At 34.8% G+C, this 23,947-nt stretch overlaps 1 protein-coding gene across 2 annotated transcripts in view; it reads right to left on the minus strand.

The window, feature by feature from the left end:
* The window catches only part of Dcc (DCC netrin 1 receptor), a 1,155,384-nt gene that overhangs the window by 577,875 nt on the left and 553,562 nt on the right, over nt 1-23,947 (minus strand). For both annotated transcript variants that reach the window (XM_016001609.3, XM_016001571.3), the window contains exons 4-5: nt 5,121-5,271; nt 3,558-3,694 (exon numbers count right to left, since the gene is read on the minus strand). In XM_016001609.3, the coding sequence (XP_015857095.1) occupies nt 3,558-3,694; nt 5,121-5,271 (288 nt within the window). The remainder of the gene's footprint in view (nt 1-3,557; nt 3,695-5,120; nt 5,272-23,947) is intronic.

Raw genomic sequence — 23,947 nt, forward strand, 5'->3', positions numbered from 1 at the left:
GGTTTGTATGTGGTGTGTGTGTGTGTGTGTGTGTGTGTGTGTGTGTGTGTGTGTGTGTGTGTGTGTTCTTTTCAAATATAATTTAACAACACAAAAAGTTCAAACTACTTAAAAGAAAACACAGAAGAATATTAAAAAATACATAGAGGCTTAGAGAGGATGCTATAACTCATCTCTAAGTGAAAACACAAATCCTACAATATAACATTAACCTCCCTTAGGTGACACAAATGTGGACCTTGCTCTAATTCAAATTCTAGTTTGGAAAAACTAAGACTAAGGCATCTTAAACAACATCATCATTCTTTTAAATGGCCAGTGCTGAGAGTGTTGATTGTAACTCAGTGAGAGAAACATGACTGCTTGCTCACTGGCAGCCTGGCCTAGGCAGGATGTCATTTAAGGACTGAACTTATTTGGGCCTGGAAAGATGGCTTAGTGGTTAAGAGTACTGGCTACACTTCTAAAGGACTAGGGTTCAATTCCTAGCATGAACATGACATCTCACAACTTTGTGTAACTCAAAAAAATGTTTTAGCCATTGCATAAAAAGTCCAGACCTTTTAATTTGTTTGAATTTTATAAACATTTTTCCGAGTTGTTTAGCATTTATTTGTCCTCTTTTTAAATAAAACATCCTTTAATTTTTATACCTTCACATTTATTTTATGATTATAGAAGTAATGTGTAGTTCTGAATAATAAGATAGTCATCAATACATGATACCAATTATGTGTTTGCTGCCTCTTCCTTGGCTATGAGTATGAAAATTACTTTAACCTTATTTTCACAGAACAATGCCATTTTTTTAGTCTTTGTACCTTGCCATCCTTTCTTCCCCTATTCTCTCAAGATCGTTCTAATAAATTCACACATTACTAGGTGTGATTACATCATGAATTATGAAATTTCAGAATTGCTTCATACATATCACACAATCTACCTCACTGCATATATGTTTCAGAAGAAAAACAACTCAGAAGTGTGTGTACCAGGAAGCCAATTTACCTTAGGCCTGGGGCTGTGGGAACAAACAGGTCAGATTTCAGCCTGGATCCCTCCTTGGAACATTTATTTATCTAAGAAGAACTCATTCATTAGATAGAGTTGACATGAAACCCTCAGTTAGGAAAGGCATGGGTCGTGTTTCTTCCCCAGTGTGAAGATATCATCTACTCAAACAGACCCCTCTAGGGAGATGCTACAGCCCTTTCATTTCACCAATGCTCACCCTTCACTAATTCAAAGGGGACTTGAGTGGGAAAATGACTCAAGGAACTTGGTTAGACAGGAAGTCAGAAAGAGCCCTTAACCACTAAACCTCTTTCTCAAAAACGCAGGAGACCAAATTCCTCTCTACTGCCAATGATCTCCAGGCAACAGACAAGACAACTCTTGAGTGACACCAGTGCTGCCATTGACCAGACAGGCTTTTCATTTTCACCCAGTTACAATCAACCTTCTCAGTACCAGCCATTTAAAAGAATAAAGATGTTGTTTAAGTTGTCTTAGTCTGTTTCATTTCCTAAACTTATCTAGAATCAGAGCAAGGAAGATCACAGCTATTTAATGTGCTCTCTCTATACACCTCCCACAGGAGATTTTTGAAGAATAATTGTTCCATGATTTTGGCATTCAATTAGTGATGATTTTACATATATATATACATAGAGGTGTACATAAATATTTATGCATATTAACATGTATATATACATGTACAAGTACATATTTACAGGACTATGTGCTTCACATATGTGTGAATATATATAATATATATAATAAGATTATATTACAGAATTTATTATATTGTATAACTTGTTAATGTCAATATTAATAAAATAAAATTCTTCTATAACATAATAAAGAGAAATGTTTGGGATATACTAGCTTTGTTTTACTAGAGATTTTCCCCTAGAATAGGTATGAATCCAGAGGCAACCCATGATCATGTGACTCTATAGTGTATGTGGACATCCATGCTTCAGTGAAACACAGGATTTTCTGGAACAAACCATGCCAGGCTACCAAAATGTTTCCCTAAGAAACACAAAAAATATATCATGCAGTGTGGGAAATTGTTTGTGTTGCTTCTCTATTTGGGGTAGATTTAAATGCATTAAAAACTATATGGGTGTTTTGTAATGACACAACTCATACAGTAAAAGGAAAATCAGTCTACATGCAGATGCACATGTTGACACAGGTATAATGTGGATAACTTCAACGTGTCCTTGGGTACCGGCACTCACATGTGGCTAATTTAGTTGTCAACACAGTGTTGTAGTCTAACATACAACTTGACTTCACCTACAAGCAGTCTAAATTCTAGGTTATTAAATAACCACATTCATCAAACTATCAGTAAAGATCACATTACATGACCATTTCTGATCAGCAGTGTGTGTCACCGTACCTTCATATCACAAATGCTTTCTTTTCTTTGCTCTAGTGAAATATAAAAACACGACTAAACTAAATTGTTGCCAGCTTGATGGCTGTTAATATTTTAGCTAAAGTAATGACATCTCTAAATCCAAAGAGTTAATATCATTTGCACATTAGGTTTTTAGAATTTAAATTTTGATGAGGAAATAAGCAACTCTATTACATGAGCCACCATCTATCCCATTATCCTTCCCCCACTCTTTAAATCTAAAGTGAATATAGCTCAGCAGATCGACACATCTTTTACTCATTAATATCTTTTAACTTGTACAGAATAATTTATAAACAGCATGTGGTTTTTCTTGGAATTTTGAAAATACCAAAAGACTTTATTCATAGGAAAAACTGAAAAACAAGTAGACATTTTTGTCATTTACAGAAAAGGGGAAAGAACAATAAAATATTAAAGTATTTTCTCCAAAGTACATAACTGAGGTCAAAATAGGTAAAACGAATTTCAAGACCATGATAAGATATTCATTTGACTAAGCAGTACCACAGATCATCATTCTTAATTTTCAATAAGGGGTAGGCATTCCTGCTTTCCTGAAGGGCATAAATCCATTCATGTTCCTTAAATTCCCTAAGCTGCATTCTTGTTATGCAAGTTTTCCTTTAACATATTGGATTTTAGTTGTTTACTTTCAACACAACACCTACAGTTATTCCATATTAATATATCAATCTTTTCAGCACACTGAATTTAATGTCAGAAACATTATTTCAAGTATCATCAGCTTTTCCACTCATGCATAATTTTATATAATTTCTATCATTTTTTTCATCATTTACTTTCTGTGTGTATGATATTTTTAGAAGTATTCATTGTTATTCAACACATCTGTTCATTAATACTTTCGGGAACTTTCCAGCACATCACTAAAATACGTCAAGAGTAATATATGTGGCTTTTAATCAATGAGCAACTATTCAAACACTGCATTTAACCCTTGTGCAGTTAATCAAAGCAGAGCAAGAGCATGCACAGAATACTGGGACCTTTCAATTTTACACTAATAAACATGGGAAGCAATCAGTGATAAGCACTTCAAATGTTATCGTGGTACATTTTGAAAGGTATAATGTAAACTCATCTGCAATCCCTGACTTACCCAAGACTGTGAGCTCTGCAGAGGCACTAATATTCTCATTCTTATATGTGACAACACAGGTATAGGTCCCGCTGTCATCATCTGTCACATTAGAGATGAGCAAATTGCTGCCGCCCAACAACGAATACTTCTTAGACCTGTAAGAAAGAGGCCACGTGCTTTGAGATGGCCAGTTAACATATTTGAACATGAGGCAAGATTTCAGAAGTGCTAATGAAGTTCACAAATGCTCACATGCTCACATTGTAAATCTGAAGAGATAAAATCCCTATGTCAACAAGGATCTGTAATATCTCACTCTTTGAACTAGTATTAATTCAAGGTAAACTCCCATGAGGAGGCTCTATGTATTAATTCAAAGATGAACTAGATTAAATGTAATAAAAATGAATTATATTTATAGAAGAAATGTAATAATGTATAGAATAATAAATTTCTATTCTAAAAACAATAATAATAGATTTCCAAATAATTTAGTATGATTCTATTGTTTTAATTTTAGGGTGTCAAGTTGAAAGAAGTGGTTCCCCAGGGTGAAAAATCAATGTCTCTTACTCTGACATATAACTCAGTCACCATTTACAAAGTCACATTTCAATTGAACCAAAAGCATCTGACTGTATCAAAGTGAGGCACTAACCAGATTTCCTGTATACCTTCATTACTTCAGAAACATTGTGATGGCGTACTGTGTCTTATTGTTGCCTAAATACTAACTTAAAATGGGCAAAATTTAAACAATAATTTATGATCTATGTGCACATCCCATAACAGAAATGAAATGTGTTAAAAGGGGTATACCAATCATTCTAATCAATGAACTTAATTTCTTAAGTGAGATCCATTTAATCAACATGTTTCAGAATAATCAACTATGGACTTGCTTTCTAATTCTCCCTTATTGTTAATCCTGGGCTAATCCAATGTGAATCATTCTCTCCAGTATCATATTTGTTTTAATTGGGATAGTAACAGGTATATTTGGAACTAAAATATCATTGCAGAGCTTAAAATGATATGTAATTCATTAAACTGAAGCAATGTTTTCTTTTCTATTGTTACAATGGTTTAAATATGATTGATGATGAGAGGTTGTTTATGTCTATGGTCTACCATGTGGTGCTTCTATATATGGAATGTGAAATAAATACATGTGCATGTAATATGACATGATTGCACAACAAGCTATGTAACCTGTGTGTGCATGTGTGCATGTCTGTGTGTGTGTGTGTGTGTGTGTGTGTGTGTGTGCTTGCACATTGTGTTATAAACATAGAAGATCTACCTTCTCCTTATGATATTCCTGTGATGATATCATCTGATTGGCCTTGTATTCCAATGTCGCTCTAATTCAGTTTCCCTTTAGAATTGATCCCATATGCTTTTAATTCTTTCTTCAACATCTATCCATTTAACTCCAATGGTTAAATATCTTTTATACACTAATCATGCCAAAGAATTAGAGGACAAATCTAATTATTATGAGGAAACTGGAATTTTTGGTGCCTATCAGAAAGTGAGAAGCAATAGTATATAGTTCTCAAGGGCCCAGTTGTGTCATACCTCAGCTGAATAACCTCCTCGCCCCTTAACCAGGTGAAACTTGGCGGAGGGTAGCCAGAAACACAACACTCCAGGACAGCATCTTTTCCTTCAACGGCTACAACGTTGGATGGTCTTTGCAGAAAATACAGCTGCCGGTGTAGCCCTGGATCTATGGGGGAAAAAAACAACACAGGGTCATATATTTTATATAAATCAGAAATATCATATATATCATAAAAATTATAGCTAGAATTATATCTGACATTACTTTGATTTAAGATAATGAAGAATAAATTCTGAAAAGTAGAAGAATGCCAGGAAAATTTAAGGATAAAGTTCTGAAAGAGTTTCTGTACTACCAGAATGTAGAATCCTGATATTAGAACATTCTTAACTGCTAAGAAATCAAAATATAAGGCAAAAGGCATAAGGTAGATGCTGCTACTGATCCTTATTTAAGCCTCAGACTTTGTCTTCATTGTAAAAAGAGTCAATCTTATCAGTAATTAGTCTAAATGTTATCATCAAAAACTGTTAATGGTTCACTTGATCTGCAACTAACCTTGATTCTACTTTCTTCTGCTTTTTAAAAATCATTTTTATGGGCTGGGAAGTAGTGGTGCATACCTTTAATCCCAGCACTCAGGAGGCAGAGGCAGGTGGATCTCTGTGAGCTCAAGACCAGCTTGGACTACAGAGAAAGATCCAAGACAGGCACTAAAACTAAATCGAGAAACCCTGTCAAAAAGAACAAAAAAAAAAACACTTTTATATATAGATATGTAAGATAAATAAACATATTAGAATGGTTTTAGATAGATTATGAAGAGTGTATTAGAATATACAAGTTTGAGGAATTATTTGCTGTTTCCAAGCAGAAGTTATGTATGCTTGCTTAAGCTTTCTTGCTTGATTTCTAAAAACAAATCAGGCTATGGTTTAGTTTTGTTTTCATTATAAGATTTTAAAATATTTCCAAAGACTGAGCTTGTCCCCGTTGCTAAGAACTTGGGCAAATGAAGAACTCAACTTCCCTCCACTTCATCACTCACACTATTTCTTCTGTATATGTATTATCCATGTTTACTAGCATGGATGTGCAATCTAGTGACTCATGAGCTTCATTCTTATCCTCACTTGACTAACAACCCATTGAATTTTCATCACGTGGAGTAAGCAGAAATTCAGAGCCTAAGCATAGGTTTAACACTCAGAAAATCTTCTTCAGAATAAAGAGCACCCTTCTTTTCATTGTGTGAGTTCCAGGCATAATGCCTAGAGACTTATCGATCAATAAAATGGCCTTATCCTCTGGTCTAACCTGTTCATCAATGTCCATCAGAGTTGATTTATTAAAGATATATTACTAACTTTCCTCATTCCCATTAAAATCCACACCCCTCTAGGAAAGTTTAATCAAAAGTATAACCTAAAGGAATATGTAGAATTAATTTGTTAGTAGCACTGTACACTCAAAAGTAAAACCCGAGTGCAAAGAGTTGATGAAATCCTACATGCAAAGTCACTAAATGAAATGAGATTAGATACAACAATGCCATAATGCAGACTGCTGCTGATCTTATGGGAAATTTTGGGAGAAGGACTTGGAATGTATTTAAACACAGTTATTGTCCTTAGCCAGGTTCAACCTCTCATTCTTTTAAGTGTGGGGTCATAGAAGAAAAACAAATTACGAGGCTAATAATAAATTTTCATCTTAAATACTCTGTGTATAGAAATTTATAGTTTCTCAGTCTTTCCACATCTGTCACTGGTAATTTCAATAACAGAATTAAACCATCTTCAATATGAAAACATTTAATGCATTTTCCAAATGTGTTAATTGTTATTAAACCAATGTTGCTGAAAAATGCCTCAAAACTTTTGGAAATCATGAAATGGCATATTTTATCTCCATTCTCAAAAGTGACTTTTCGAATAAACAAATGTGGTTCATAAGATAACACTGCCTAAGGAAAATATTTTCTGAAATGGACAAATCCCCATGATGTGCATTTGTATGTATCTGTCCTTGCAAAGGCAGACAATTCATTCAGAGACATCCCCTTACCACATGCTTCCAGGAATACCATTCCTATACATGCTGCACAAGGCTTCTATGTCTCACCTAGATGAGGTCTGCTTAATTTCATTTTCTACCCAAAGGAAATTTTACTTGGGATATTATACAGGTAAATTATTTACCAATCAAGGAATAAATACTGCAACTCGAATAATTGTATTTTATTTTATTAGAAAACACAACCACCACATAAAATAATTCATATTTGAATACTTTAAAATTATTCAATGTATCAAAAACTTGAACATATAAAACAGGGGTAGTTCCTTAATATCAGGTCCCTATCTTCTGCCACCATTTCCCCTATCATGAACATGTTACATTAGTGTAGCTCAGTTGTTACCAAGGTTAACACCATTATTAAATTATCTCCTTAGTTTAAATTAGGGCTAATTATTTTACGTAGGCTTGTATAAATGCAAGGCATATATCCATCATTAGAGTATGCTGTGGCTTTACTTATTCATCTTTCATCTATTAGCCCTACTTTAAAACTTAGGAGATAACTAACCATTTCACTACTTACATGGCTGAACATTTTTGAGAACTGAAACTATTTGCATTTTCTCTGTGTTAAGGTTTTCCCTGAGTACCGTGACAGATTATAGGTTAATTAAGTAGTATTATTCATATAATTATTAATCATATTATGCTACCTTTTAAAACTGCACTTTTTAAACTCAGCATTATATCCTTAACATTTCTTCACGTTGTGGCAGATAAATTGGTCCTTATTGTTGGACAGTATGTAATTGCATCAGTATGCCCAGTTTGTGCTTACTTTCAGCTTACAGTTCACCAATTGAAGGATAATTTAGTTATTCTCAGTGTTTGACATTTATGAACAAATCTTCTATTAGTATATGTAGATTTTTAAGTATATTAATTAGATTTGTTATTTGACAATTTCACACATGTGCACAATGCATACTGATCACTCTCGTGCCCACTCCTTCCCTCTTAGTATCCTTATCTATCCCCTCCATGTCCTTAAAAATCAACTTCTTGTGTTTTGTTTTCTGGCCCACTGAGTTTAACTAGGCCTACCCAAGTTGGTTTGGAGCTACCCATTGGAGTCTGATCAGCTCAGCATTAGGTACACAGCTAAAGACATTGAAATCCCTCTCCCAGAAACCATCAACAGCCAATAGTTCAGTAGAAGGGCCATGGCCATGAGCCACCGCCCCTTTATGTTACTGGGTATTGGCAGTGCCTGTCTGGTATCTGGTCAAGGAATATAATTGTAGTTATGAGCTCATAATAACAATGGTTACACCAAGCCTAGATGACAGCATTTCAATGTGCTTTACCCAATCACCTGGCTCTCAAATGCTTCCTGCCCCTCTTCTACAATATTCTCTGAGTCTTAAAGGTATAAATGTCTTGTTTACAGATGAGTCCAATACCTCAGAGCAGAATCCCCAAATTGTGTGATAAAACTATGTTTAGCTTTGGAGAAAACTTCCAGATTTCTTCTAAAGTGACTGAATAGTTCTCAACTCTCACCAAGACAAACATGTTCCTGTCAGGTACTAGGGGCTTTCTACTCTGTCATCATGGCGGGTGTGTGTAGTGGGTAGCTGTTCCAGCTTTGACCTTGAAGCACTGCCCCTAGTGAGGCAGCATGTAACGGCTATACCTGCCTATGATCTGCCCCTGGGGCATGGCCTCTTTGGACCCTTAAGACCTGAGATGCATAAGTGCTCACTTTCTTGGCTACCTTGTGACCCTGGATGCTGGGTTGCAGACCAAGTCAGAGTTCTCCAGAGAACTGCATTGGACTGCACCTCACCTCTCCTGGATCCTGTAACCGATCCCTTTGCTGGTTGTAAGTCGTCCCAAAATAAACCTCTTTTGACTATTAGATAAACTATGTGGAATTGCCTCGTTAATTGTCACTTTAGGTGTGTAGTGGCTTAACAGTTTTTTTCAAAAAGCAGTTCTTTAGTAGAGACGCAGAAGACCATTCATATGCTTTGTTCTCACTGTATGTTTTCTTTGGTGAACTCTTTGTTAAAAATCTTTTGGCTGCTTTTAATTGGCTTGGTGGTAGTGTTTGACCATTGCTTTGAAAAAGTTCATTATATATTTTGGAGATAGGTCCTGTTATCAAATGTGAGTTATGAAAATATGCTCCTAAGACATGGCCTTTTTGTTTGTTCTCTTAGCATGCCTTTTTTTGGAGTAGGAGTTATAAATTTTAAAATACCTATCATATTTTTCCATTCATTTCTTTAAATGAGTGATATCTGAAAATCCATGATCATATCCAAGCCCACTTGAACTTCCTATAGTATCTTCTAAAAATGTTAGTGTTGTGTATTTTGCATTTAGGATGATGATCCATTTGGAGCTCATTTTGTGGAAGGTATTCTAATTGTCCCAACCTCCCTTCCTGAAAAGACTTTCCTGATATTTTTATTTGTTCCATTGTCAAGGATCTGCTCTGTTTGTGGGATCTATCTGTGCAAGCTCTTTCTGTTCTTCAGTGCACCCTCCACCCATATTCTGTCAGTTCCTACTGCCTATCCACTGAAGAGGTCCAAAGGACCTGACATCAGATTGTCTCCATCTTCTGCCTTCTTACTTCTTCCTACTTGTGCTTACAATGTAACCTCTTCCCATAGAAAGTTCAGAGTGTTTGATAACTTCCAGAAAACCACTTTCTGGGATTTGGGCCCTTGTTTTAATGTATCTGTAGTTTGACATCATGGGGTTCATACAGTCACCAAAGAATTCTCTAACCCTCCTACAACATGCAATATATTGTTTACCCCATCCTGTTCTTACCTATTTGGGTATTATCTAACCCCTTGTGGCTTCACAAGTATTGAGATTTGTAACTCTTGCCATATTTATAAAACACTACTAGCATTTACTATAAAAATACAGTTTCAATTCTCAAAATATATCTCTCCATATTTCATCTAATGAATTCAAATATTAAGGGCATTCCTCCAAATTCTGACGGACATTTTCTCTAACAGTAAGTACTTGGTATGTTCTACAACTCCTCAGGTTGAATGTCAGCACAAAATACTTGAAGTTCCTCCCTCTGCGAACTGAGTGGATCTTTCTCTGTGCTGCTTTCTGATGTGACCCTGTGTTTTGCTTTGATCAGATGATTGTGGAGCAGTTGCTTTGTGTGAGTTCGAGGACTGAGAACTCAAAAGAGTGACAAAATCCATGGATGGTAGCGGAGGCCCAGGTGACAGCCCCCAACCTAACTGCCAGAAGATTGTGAAGAAGACAATCTTAAATGAACACTCCCTGCAAACAGAAATTGCTGTGAGGTGTTACTAGACCAGAAGAGGCAATAAATCTTCCCCTGTCTCAAGGGACTACATTTTGTTAGCTAGTCTGCAATAGAATAGCAACCAGAACACACACATAACAATGAAAGCAAGACCACCCATCTGCACAATTTAGAATACCCACTTGCCATTGTGGTTATTTTCTTTGTTTGATTTCAGATCTTCATAATGTTAGGATCACCTGGCTGTCCATGGAGACAATACTCAAATTCATTATTCCTCCCCTTTATTATATAACCTTTAATGTGAAAATTTTAAAGAGGCATTGGAAAATAACATATCACCATTTTAAAATTAGTAGAAGAAAGACGATTGTCAAGGTTAACTGTGTGTGATAGAACTGCAGGTGGTTTTGATTTTCACCTTTAAGTTTCTCTGTATTTTCTAAAGGTTTTTCAAAATGGCATGTAGTATTTTTAAATTGAAGAGTTATTTTAAACTCCACTGTGGCAAGGTGTATAGAACTTTTACAAAGAGAAGAAAAAAATCATAAAAGTTAATGACTAAAACTCCAGGCAAATATTTAAAAGCAAATGAAATTTCTCCCTCTAAGCTCCTTAGTAGTTTAATGAAAAACTAGAAATTGTAGATTATAACTCTTGTGGTCTAAATTGACTTTAATTAAAAACAGGATGGAATTAGTAATTAATGATGCATGTCATTTGTGTTCTAGCTATATGAGCAGTAGCTATTCAAGTCCTTGTGGAGTTATAGAGGTAACAGAACATGTGAAATGTTTTCAAGTGAATTAATGATATACCTCCATTACAACAAAGGGGGTGGGGTCATGTGACTGTAAGTTTTCAATGTGACATCTTATAAATTGGGTGAGAGATCATATGGTTGTTATTTATTAAACTGTACATATACTTCAGATAGTTTTATATGTTTAAAATATTTTAAAATAATATTTGGAGAGAGTGTAAGTGTGGTTACTAGATAACAAATTTGGTAATTTTTCAGCATTAAACCTAATAAAAATTTTCTGGTGACAAATGTTTATATCAATAATTACAAAGAAACCTTCTGTAATATAAAACTCATGAATAAATATGTACAAAATTACATGACTTGAGATTCTAAATTGATTATAATGATCATAATTTGCTTGAATTAAAACACATAGGTTTTTCTGTTGAAAGAAAAATGTTGGCATTTATTTTTTGTTTTTGTTTTTGCTTTTTTTTTTTTTTTGGTTTCGTGTTTTCTTTTTCTTTTTTCTTTTTTACCTGCTCTGTCTGCCATCAGAATGGCAGAAAAGTGAAGCCTCCTTAGAATCCAAGAGAGTAGTATGTAAAGAAAGTAGTTATTACAGGGTGATACATTTACATAGTTCTCCCCTGGACTACAGAGATGCCTTGGAGCACTGAATGACCTCATAGCAATTTATTTCCTTTGACTGTTTGTCCCACATTCTCTACCCTTTTCACTTCTTTTTAAAATGGAAATTTTGGCCTACTTTAGCTTCATCAGTTCTCTGAGTTGGAGTGGACTATTCTAAAATCATTAAAAAGAGAATTACCTGATAATGCCAACTGAGGATCTGAAACTGCTGGCTATTACTGAAAACTCCAAAGAAGTCTCCTCAGGTAGCTGAACTTTACAAAATTGGCATTCAAGAATAACATGATTTTCAAACAAAAACAGTAGTGAGAATAGTGGTAGTTTTTTATATTTGTATAAATTTCTTGAATGAGTAGCTTGATTAAAAATAACTTGGTTGTTAAGATGATTTCTTAATTCATACATTTCTCATAGGTATTTTTGCATTGCATGTAAATAGTCCAATTTCAGATAGATATGTAGCTATCAAAGGCACATTTTGATAAACTTTTCAGATAATTGTAGAACTATCCATTAACACTGTACCAATTCCTAGCAACCAATACCTGGACAGTTGTGATGTGGAATCTAACATAGTATCAATAAACATTCTGTACTGTCTTATATTAAAAAAAACTACTGGCTCATCTTGAACTTGAATGGATCATTCATTGATGTATGATTTTAGTCACATCAGTTGATGGTAATCTGGCATAGTACACTATTAAGACAGGACTTCCTATTGCTGAAATGTATCATTACAGAAAAAAAATCATCCGTTACTATTGCTAACAAAACAAATGACTTTTAATGTTGGAAAGCTGTCAAACTACCAGTAAAATATACAAGTTTTTCAAATTTCTAATTTTATCTTAGAAGCTTGAATTTCATTCTTGGTAGAAAATATTTTTATTCAAGTGGCTCATTCAAATCTTTCACTTTTAATGAAATACATGGCAAGTATCCATGTCTGAAGAGATATCATCCTCCTTTGATTGTCCTTTTGAATCAAGCTACTGTTCCATAAGGGGAGCCAACAAAAGGGTGGCTCATTCTGTTTGGGATTCAAGTTGTCACAGAAGTGTATACTGTCAAAGTGCACTGGCAGCACTGTGACATCCTTCATGTGCATTTTCCATTTTAGACCAGCAGAAGATAAAACTAAACTAAAATATAGGATATCAAGGATAATGATACAAAAGGCTTAATATTTATTACTGATTGTCAAGAGTGTTCTTAGGCAGCATGGCAAAAACTTCAACAGAGAGTGTAGCACTAGTGTTCAGACCTCACAGATTCCCTCAAAGAACCTAAAAATGCATGAACCATTCTTTGAGAACCTGCAGAGACAGATCAGAAGAACAATCATGAAAGAACCAAGACTGTGTTTCCTACCAACACAAGAATAGCTTTGCATCTATCAAGTAGAAACTGATGCTATGACTCCTGCCTCCCTTTTCCTCTACTTCCTTTCCCCCATCTCTTTTTTCCCAGTGTTTCTCCTCCTTCTTTTACTTATCATTATTATCTTTACTTTCATCATATAAAACAGTGAAACCTTAAAAATGTCGAACAAGGAGGTGTGCCTGGTCTTACTACAGCTTGATATACCATGGCTGGCTGACATCCATGGGATGCCCACCTGTATCTGAAGAGAAACAGTGGAGGAGGAGTGAGTAGAGTGGGAGATGGGAGGGAAATGGGGGGGGGGCTGGGAAGAGGGAGGGAGGGGAAGCTTTGGGTAGGATGCAAAAACAAGAAAATAAACTTTACAAAAAGCTAAAAGGAAAAAAAAAAGCCTAATCATTCCATTCAGGAAGAGTCTATTTAGAGTATTAGTCCTTGATCCCCTAGAACCATATACTATGGCCCAGTACCTATGATTAATATACTCAGAAATTAAACCCAACAACTATCAACAGAACCACTGATACAAAGAGGTAAACAAGAGATTTCCTAGTCCAGTTGGAGAATAGGGTGTTTTCAGTGGCATTTTGTGAAACGAAGGATACTGTTGGGTATTACAATGATTAAATTGAGGATGAGTCTCAGTAGGAACAAGATTTCACTCTTCATTCACTCTTGGTATATATTTTTCCCAATACATCAAGTCTTTGCTATTTAAGACCCTTCCAGCTGAGCCGGTCTGTGGTGGCACACACCTTTAATCCCAATACTCTGGGAGGCAGAAGCAGGCGGATCTGTGTGAGTTCAAGGTCAGCCTGGTCTACTGAGTGAGTTCCAGAACAGCCAGAGCTACACAGGGAAACTGTGTCTTGAAAAAACAAAACAAAACAAAACAAAAACAAAACAAAACAAAAAAAACACAAAAATAAATAAATAATAAATAAAATGAAATAAAAACAAAAAAGACCCTCACAGCAAATAACTAGTTTGACCTTGTAAGTTATCAAACTGGAGCTCATATTTAGAGGAGAAGGAAACTCTATCATAATTATCTTGCATCATGGAACATGGTGCTGAGGATTCTGGATAAGTGGGTGTGTATGTTTGCCCTGTGATGATAGCCTCTCTTCAATGGGAACATTTTACAGAACTATTATTTAGGAACCTCACCATTAAAGTCATGTGCTGATTCTGAAGAATAACTGAGGCATGGAAAATTAAATTATGGATTGCTGGAATCTGTGTCAGCAACAACAACAAAAAAATCACTTTTCTCTGCTTAATAACTGTCACTCTCAGAATAACTAGTAATAGTTTTAATTTTCATGCTTTCTGAATGGAAAACCTTTTTTCCCCATTGTATACTCTTTGGTGTGTGTGCTTTATTAAAATCATACCTGGTTGGATTATCACATCCTTTTCAGATGGAACGGAAGGGCTCAGCCAGCTGCTATATGGGGTGATTCTTTTCATTTCTGCTCAGGCCCAAGAGTCACAAACTCATTTAACTTCTCACAGTTCCCTGTATCTGCATTCTCACCTTCGGGTTCCTCTGCCATTCACCTGCTGGCTGCTCAGCCTTTGTCCTTCTAGCTGGGCTTTTGCAGGTCTGCAGGTCTCAAACACCATCAGGCATTATGCTATAATCAATAGCTCAGAGTGAAACTGTCCCTGGTATTCCTCCCAATTCATTGTTTAGAATTGGGGTTTTTGTTTGTTGGCTTGTTTTGCTTGGTTTTCTGAAAAGCAACCTAATCTCAACAGGTCACAAAAACCGGAATGTATTTCATAAAAAATAAATAAAATAAATTTCATCTTGCTGCAAACCTAGGAGCTTTGAACACGGGAAAGCAAGGAGCCATAGCTGTTCTTCACTCTGTCATTCTATCATTTTCTTGACTTATTTACACTAATTTGGTGCTAAAAATGACATTTGCTCTGTAAATATTCCTACATCTGTTCATATTTCCTCTTTCTTTTTCCATGAACACACACTTACTGCTATTTGTGGTTAGATTTGGAAGAAAGGGGAACATCTATTCTTGTCACTACCGTATGGCTAAGTCCCTTCTGTCCCTCAGAAATTTTGGTTCAGTGATTACCAAAGCAGGTCTGAAGGAAGTGAATTTTCATTTTTAGAACAGTTTAAGTTTTTTTTTTTTTAAGCTGACTTAAAATTCTAGGAAACAAATGTTGCTATCATGATGTGTCAAGGAAATTAAAAGAATTAAAAAAAATCTTCATAGTTTATATATACACATGAATAAGCACTTGAAACTTCCCAGAAAACTGGGGATTTCTTTATTCTAATACTTGTTTTAAATAAAAAAATGAAATTATCTGGATTATTTCCTCTTTAACTATGTTGAGTCTAGAAAGGTATAGGTATGCCTTATGACAGAATATACTTTTATTTTTCTTTCAGAAGAAATTAGTGTTAAAGGCAGTGGGAAAAGCAAGTTTCATGGTGATTTCATATTTTTTGACACTTGTGCACTGATAAATTATAGTTTTGTTTTCCACACACCCTCAGGGAAAGGCTTCTTGTTCACATCTGAGTCAGAAAAGATTGCCTGGTCCTCTGTTCCATCCACACAGGGCTGCTACCATCTCATTTGTAGTTAAGACAAAACTGAATATATATTTACCTCATTGTGCTTGGAAGAACACAGGACACCTTCTTAAGAACTATCCATTCCTCTACTTGGAGGCCCATCATGAGACTGTTAGTTTTGATTTTTATCTTTTGGGGTATAATAAATTTTCAGAGAATAGACACTAAAAGAATATAAAATAATTAATATCTAACATTACTCAAGGTAAAGTGGAAAATAAAAAAAACTAGTGGATTTGTTGATGGGATAATCATTTTGACATGGTATTAACAGGCCGACTGAATTGCAAAATAGTTCCCCTAGTATTTTCCTTTTAAATTAATGGACCTATTGACATACCCCCATTGTAGTAAGAGACAAATTCGAAGTCATAGGACATTCATTAAATTTATATTACTAACATATTAAATATTGTTGCACTTGAAATGCTTTTTAAATTATTTTTTTAGATTTATTAGTTATTTGAGTCTTTTGCATGCATCTATGAATGTGCACAATACATATTCCAGGATCAAAGGGCATTGGATACTGGAGTTGCAGATGGTTGAGAACTGGAGTTACAGATGTTTGTGAGGCAAAACGTGGGCTCTGGGAAATGAACCTGGCTCTCTGTGCGAGCAACAAGTGCTCTTAATCACTAAGCCATCTTTCTAGCCCCCAAAAAGGATTTTGACAACCCCATTGAAATAGTGACTATCTTAGTAGTCTCACATTCAGTAAGATGTGGCCTTACCTCCTGTAGCTAATTCTAATGTAACATGATTGGCCGTTCATTCATGAGCCAGCTCAGCTTAGTTTCCCATAGATGGTGGCTCCTATACGGTAGAGACCCACATAGAATCATGGATCTTGGTCAATGATATACAATGGAAGACATTCAATCATTTTTCTATGGATTTTTGATGTAATTATAAACTGACAAAAGTATTTTTATTAACCTAAAAATAGGAAAAAATCCCACGTTTGTGGCTTTTTTTTAATCAATAATTAATGCCTGGTTGCAATTGCTATGCACTTTTTAAAAACTGGAGTTTTCATGGCAAAGAGGAACTCTTAAATCCACAAATGGTAGGGTTGGGGCTGAACGTGAAACAAAGTAACAAATGGTATCCTTGGCAGTGAAGACACAAAGTCAGATCACATCTGACTTCTCAGGATAGACAGAAACAAAGGACATTAATGTTGGATGAATTGCTACTGGATTTTGAAGATCAAATACTAGCAAGCATATTTTCCTTCTGGTTCTCATTTAAGTCATTGTTGCCTATATTGTACAGCAGAAGAAATGAAAGCCTAGGTTGAAATCAGAATAGAAAATACTAGAGAGTAAATACTTTCACGTCTTTGTAGATTAGATATAAAAGAGGAAAGGAGAAAACTAGGCAAATTACTGATATATAACAACTAGGATGCTTGGCTTATATACCCTTTATAAAAGCAATGTAATAATCAGGAAAATAATCTTTACTTGAGAATCAAATTATTTAGTATTGAGGAAGCTTCTAAAATGCAAAAATAATTTCAGTATCTGCTGAGGTCTACAAAATGCATTTGGCCTGTCCAATTTAATCTATACAATCATCCTAAAAAATATTTCCTAGGTCTGTCTTCATTCCACAAGACAATGCCTTAAATTAAGTCATTTGTCTGAAATTGTACTGCTAGGAGTTATGAAACCAAGATCTGTACTTAGTTTGGTGTTAAAATCCATGTCCTTAATCATTTCTCATGATAATATATAGGGACACTAACTCAATCTGAGCAAAATCTAGGAAAACGGATTGTGGCTGTCCATGTTGAGACCCTTTCCTGTGGTCCAGATAAATTATGCTGTGTAGGAAGTCTGCACTACATGAAGCCTAATATAATATGCTAACATAATTTGTTCCTTTCTAAATACATACATGAATGGAACACAGATAATAATTTCATTTATTTCAAATCTTCAAGTGGCCACATGTGTCCTGTTTACATGTCAGAAACAGTACACTCAAAAGTAGCCTTTACAAAAAAAAAGTTAAATGCATTGAAAAATCCTTTAATTCATATAACATGAAGTATGAGAGAAAAGTGACTAGTGGTATATGAATGACACTTATTATTTGCTTCTTTGTTTCTGTTTTTATAGGTTCTACTTACATCAACATCTGTTCCTAAAAACTTGCAAAGATTCCCAACTATAGATAAATATAACTCACTTTAAATGCCTAGACATGAGATTTAAGACTCTCAGTATGTTGAGTTCAACTTTATATTCTATACTTAACATCCTCAGATATCATACTTTACAAAGTATTTCTCTTGTGATCTAGAAGTTCTCATCAAGACTTTCCAAATATCCACCTAGGCTTGTTTAGTTACCTGTGCTCATTTGTAGCTGGGCGTGTTCACATTAATGTTCCCTTCCCTGTTGTATCTTAGTTATCTTATGAATTAACAACTTAGCTTGATGATAAATTCTCAAATCACTTGAGTGTATTGTTCACTATCCCTTACAGACAATTGCATGAATACATTATTGAAAGATACTGTGGTAATGTTTGCTGGTATATTTCTAATTTTTTTCTGTTCTTGGCTGTATTTTATAAATAATGGCTCTTTTGTTGGGTTATTTTGTTGTCAAAACCACATTTGCCCAACAGCACATACTCACTTCATGTCTCTATCACAGTTTGATAATTCTCACCATATTTTGAACTCTTATTATATATGTTTGGTGATCCATGATCAGTGTAACTTTCCTGTTACAACTGTAAGTATTCTTAGGAATCATAGCATAGATGGCAAACTTAAAAAATTAAATGTGATTTTCTACTGTTTCTATATTTCTCTCTCCTCAGTCCTCCCTTGCTTTTGAGACAGCATGATAATGAAATTGGATCAATTGTGTATAATTGAAAGAAGTTGTATGCCTCCTGGCTTAAATTCAAAGCTAGAAACAATTAAGCTCAGTAAGGAAGGGACTTTCACTGGATGCTTAGGCTGAAAGCAAGACCTCTTGTACCAATCACTTAGCCAACTTATCAGTACAAAGGAAGGTTCTAGAAAGAAATTAAGCACTGCTCCATTGAGCTCATATATGATAAGAAAGCAAAAACAGTTTTTCTGCTAATGTGGAATAGTCTGACCAGAGGATGAAACCAGGCAATAAATTCTTTTATGTCAAATCCTAATGTAGAACAAGTCCCTAACCTCCATTTGGTTCTGTGAATGTGAGCAACGTGAGAATGGTGCAAAAGAAATTTTGAATCTAGAAGTGGTTGATCCATGGGGTATAAGAAAAGAGCCATTTCTATTCAAAAGTATAAATTGAAGCAACAGATGATAATGATGATGATGTAAAAGATGTAGCAAATCATCAAGAAAGTCCAACTGGAATAAGTGAAGAAGCTTACTAAACTGACAGCTGATTTTCAGTATATACCAACAGCCTTCTATTGGAAGATGATGATGGCTATGACTTGAGATGATACCTATAGCTTGAGACAAATGTCAATGCCTGGCTTCAGTGCTTCAAAGGTCATGCTGTTTCATGTGTCAGGTGCTAATCTAACTAGTCACTAAGTTAAAACAGATGCTCATCTACCATTGTGAAAATCTGCTGGAGGGCCTTTAAATACAGTACATCTTTCTGCTTTGCTATTCTTCTCTAACTGCAACAAAAATGGGGTGACAGAACAATTATTTCCAGCATATATTGTGTAATATTTAAGCCCAGCATTGAGATCTGCTATTATTATATTAGGAGTAACATAATAAACATTAATCCTAATTGGCAGTGATCTTGGTCTCTGAAGGGCAGTTTAATGAGATTATTGCTTCCTGTTTCATCATATAGTATCCATTCTGCATCTCAGGATTCAAAAAGTAATTTCATGTCCAAATCTTGTTATTTGAGAAATACATTTGATAAGGCTATTTCTGTCATACAGAGACTCTTGGATAAAGATTCAGTATTAAATTCCATTAAGAATATTTATGACTGGTGGAGGGTCACAATGTTAACATGAATAGGGCCATGAAGGAAGTTGATTCCAACTCTCAAGGATGATGTTGAGGAGTTTCACATTCACATTGATAAAGTCACCTCAGATATGGGAGGAATAGTAAAAGAGCTAGAAACAGCAGAGGACCTTGAATTCCTGAATGAATTGCTACAATATCAGGACAGAGCTAGCTCAAAAGAAGACTGGGTTTTATAGATAAGCACAGGAGGTGGATTTTGAGACAGGAAGATGCCACGGCTATCATCCAATGAAAAATAAGTTTATGGATACGTTGTCATCTTAGTTGGAAAAGCAGTGGCTGAGTTTTAAAGGCTGGCTCTGGTTTTGAAAGGAGGGCCACAGTCAGCAAAATGCTATTAAGCAGGAGGACCTGCTATTGAAAAACTTTTCCTAAGGGAAATGATCATGAACCGTGGCAAATAGCAGTCTTGTCTAATATGAAGATCTTGCTGAAGGCACTCAATCTTCAGCAGCTACCATCCTGGTCAGTTAACAGCATCAGCTTCTGAAGGTTCAGATGATCATCAACCTGTCTGTTTGTCTATATGATAAGGGTCTATACAGCTATACAGCTCTGGCTGGCCAGGTACTCACTATGAGTATGAGTTGGCTAAAACTTTCTGTCCTTGCCAGTCATCTTCCCAAGTTCTGGAATTTAGATTTGTAACAATATAACCAGTTGATAGAGGAGATTTTTTTTTTTACATAAAACATATTTGGTGTTTTTGTGAGACATAATATTATTGGCTATTTTCACATATTATACAATAGTGTAAAATGTAAACTTTATATGTACTTGGAAACAAAGAATATTTTTCTGTATATTTCTGTGTCTTGTGTTCCTGTGATTTGAAACTAAACCAAGGATTTTTTTAAATAAAAACTTATGATTAATTTAGAATTAAAAGTGCTATTTAATCAAATATAATGTTTAATACAATATTAACTTGTCTTGTTTGTGATAAATAAAATTGTGAAATTATCTTTTCTAAAGTCACCAATAAGATAAATATTAAAAACTATCCATTTTTATTTGAAATAAAATTAAATATTATAACAAAAAATCAGAATTTATTTTTAACCAGTCCCATAAAGTTAATACCTCTTGGTCTGTAGAGAGTCCAGCATCACCTGAGTGTAATTAAATGAATAAATAGGAGATTGAATTATCCACTGACTAATACAATTAGTTCATTAAAGAAGCTTTAAATAAGAATTCCAGTGCCTAAACCAGTTCTTTCAGTCAACCTACTGCTCAAAGCACGTTTATAATTCTTTAATCCAGTTGGAGGCTTGGCATTCAAATGTGATGAACCATGAATAAAGTTAATTTTACAACCACAATGGCTGGCTGCTTCGATCCATAATATAGTTCCCTTTACACATGTTTTGACACACCACAATCTGCAGTGTTTCAGTTGATATTTTTTTAAAAAGTGTATTACAGCTGTTTACTGCTAATTTACTCTAATAAAAACATATAATTACCCATAAGGAAAAACTCAATTTGTCTTAAATCATTAATCAACAAATGAAATTAGTTACTAATTTTCCTGCTTTTGAATGAAATAATTATTTTCACCTCAAAAACATGAAATATCATGGAAAAACCTCTCTTGAAATATATAATTGATGTTATCTATGACAACTGTCTCCTCTTATGCCCGGGCTTGGAAAAGATGTAAGACATGATCACACCCTTATCTCTGTCAGATCTCACTTCCCAGCTTTTGTTGGAGCCCAGGTGACCACCCATCCCTTAAAGGCAGTCACAACACCTGCCTTTAACAACTTCCCAATTATCTCCATATCTGAGCCATTCTGATGCCACCATATGAGCTGTTCCTGGTCAGTTCTCTGCACAATTAACATGATGGTTGTTTCTCTGCACATTCAAGATGATGGTTGGTTCTCTGCATAATTAACATGATGGCTTCTACCTCTCTTTCTTCCTAGTTCAACTTCCTTCCTCTGGTTTGTCCCCCTCCCCCCCCCCCCCCTCCCTGTTTTCTAATGCTGTCTCACAGACTCCGGGAAGATTTCCCAAAAGTCTCCACGTTCTCTTGTTCCTTCCACTCTTCTTTCTTATAGTTCCCTTGCTAGACACGCCTTGATCTTTAAGACAAGCAAATGATATTACTGTCACACACAGGGCAAGAGCCTTCTGACCTGTATGGCTCACACTATAATCTATTTGATCTATGTATTTCCTTCCCAGGACTTTATCATCCAACTTTTCTTCTAGAGTCAACGGCTGTTATGTAGGTGTTAGTAAAAATGGTAGGAGATGCAGTGTTTATACTGAAACTAGCCACAATTACTTGATTATTAAAATGATAATTTAATAGAATCCAGTTATTTGTTGATATTTATGACTTGGAATGTGTTACATAAATTTGAATAAGTTTATAAAGTTAAGATGTTAGAATTAGATAATCCTGTGTAAACATATACATGGAGATTGACGTTGATTAGGTGTGGCAAAGGCTTGTACTCTTTGATACTTGGGAGATTGAGGAAAGAACTCCCCAAATTCAAGGACTGTCTGGGCTATAGAGTTGAGTAAAAGGCTATCCTAGGCAACTTCATGAGACACTGTCCCAAAATTTAAAAATCTAATAAGTGAGCAGGAACTCAAATCAGTGATAGAATCTTTACTCAGGATGTCTGAAGCCTTAGGTTTACTCTCCTCTACTGCAAAGACAATGAATAAATAAATAATAAGTATACAAATACTGTACCAAATTATGCTAATAAATAAGTTTTGGCAAAGTTGCAAAGTTTCACATTAGCACTAACACAAGATATAACTTAATCAACATGTTAGTTTAAGCACTAGAGGAAAATATTTTTGTGTGTTAACCATTCTATACTGTTTTTTCTTTTCTTTATTTTCTGAGGGATCTCACTCTGTTTCCCAAGCTGACCTGGAACTCATTATGTAGCCAAGACAAATCTCAAATGTGTGGGAATACTTCTGCCTCAGTTTCCAAAATGTGAACATGACAGGCATGAGCTAGCCAAGCTTGCAGTGGCACTTGCAATGGTAATAATTCATGCTTATTACATTATGGGTTTCTATTTTTATGACCATGTCATTTTCCAATTAAATAAGAGGTATAATAGAAATGTACAATATGCGTATGTAACAATTAGTGCTTCAAGCTGGTGCTTACAGAAAGTGGAAATTGATTCAGGAAAAATAGCAAGATGTTAAAGATCTGTGAAGCATAATTAGCAACTAACGCTTTAAGAATAATGATTTACTCATTCTCTTATATAATGTTATAGCTTTTATGAATCTTTGTATTTTACTTCTAAACAAACAGGAAAACTTGGGAATAAAGTAATCAAACAGAACTTCTCTTACACAGACCTTAAGAGCGTCTATAGTGCATGAGCCAGGCTATGTTGAGAATTCCAGCATATGTGTGCATTAGATCTTCTTGTAGTCCTTTTTTAAAGTTTATGTTTGAATATTTGAATTAATAAGAACTTAAATAAAACTTCTTACTCTATCTCAAGTTTTCTTTGAGAATTTCTTACATATATAAATGTAATGTGATTATATCCACCACTCTCCCTCCAATTCTGTCCATATCACCTCAACAGATGGCCTTCCTTTTTAGTTTTCCTCCTCATAAGAAATATCTACACCTCTGCAAAGTACTCTGTTGTCTTCTTATTTGAAATAGATTAACAATGTGGATTAAATAAATTTCTACACAACTCTATTATACAGTTTACAAAGTGAATAAATAGAGTTCAATAGCATTTTAATGTCTATTTCAAATTTTCCATTTAAAATTTAGTATTTGACTAATTCAACTTGATTCCTTAATGTTACTAGATATAGGCTTCTCTGTCATATTGAAGCAATCAAGCATATTCTTGTCAGAATTTTAAATGTGGCTTGTTTTGGCTTCCTATCCAATAATTCAAGGTTTGCATTACATATGAATATAAATACTTAAATTTGGGGGCATTAAATTGGTACCTAAATAAATCTGGGCATGTGTTACTAATAAATGCTATATTCTCCTTGCAAGGTGGGTGGAATGTAGCAAGGTTGCAATAGTTTAGTGTATTGCAGTCA

This window comes from Peromyscus maniculatus, chromosome 19, assembly GCF_049852395.1.
Source record: "Peromyscus maniculatus bairdii isolate BWxNUB_F1_BW_parent chromosome 19, HU_Pman_BW_mat_3.1, whole genome shotgun sequence".
Taxonomy (NCBI): Eukaryota; Metazoa; Chordata; class Mammalia; order Rodentia; family Cricetidae; genus Peromyscus; species Peromyscus maniculatus.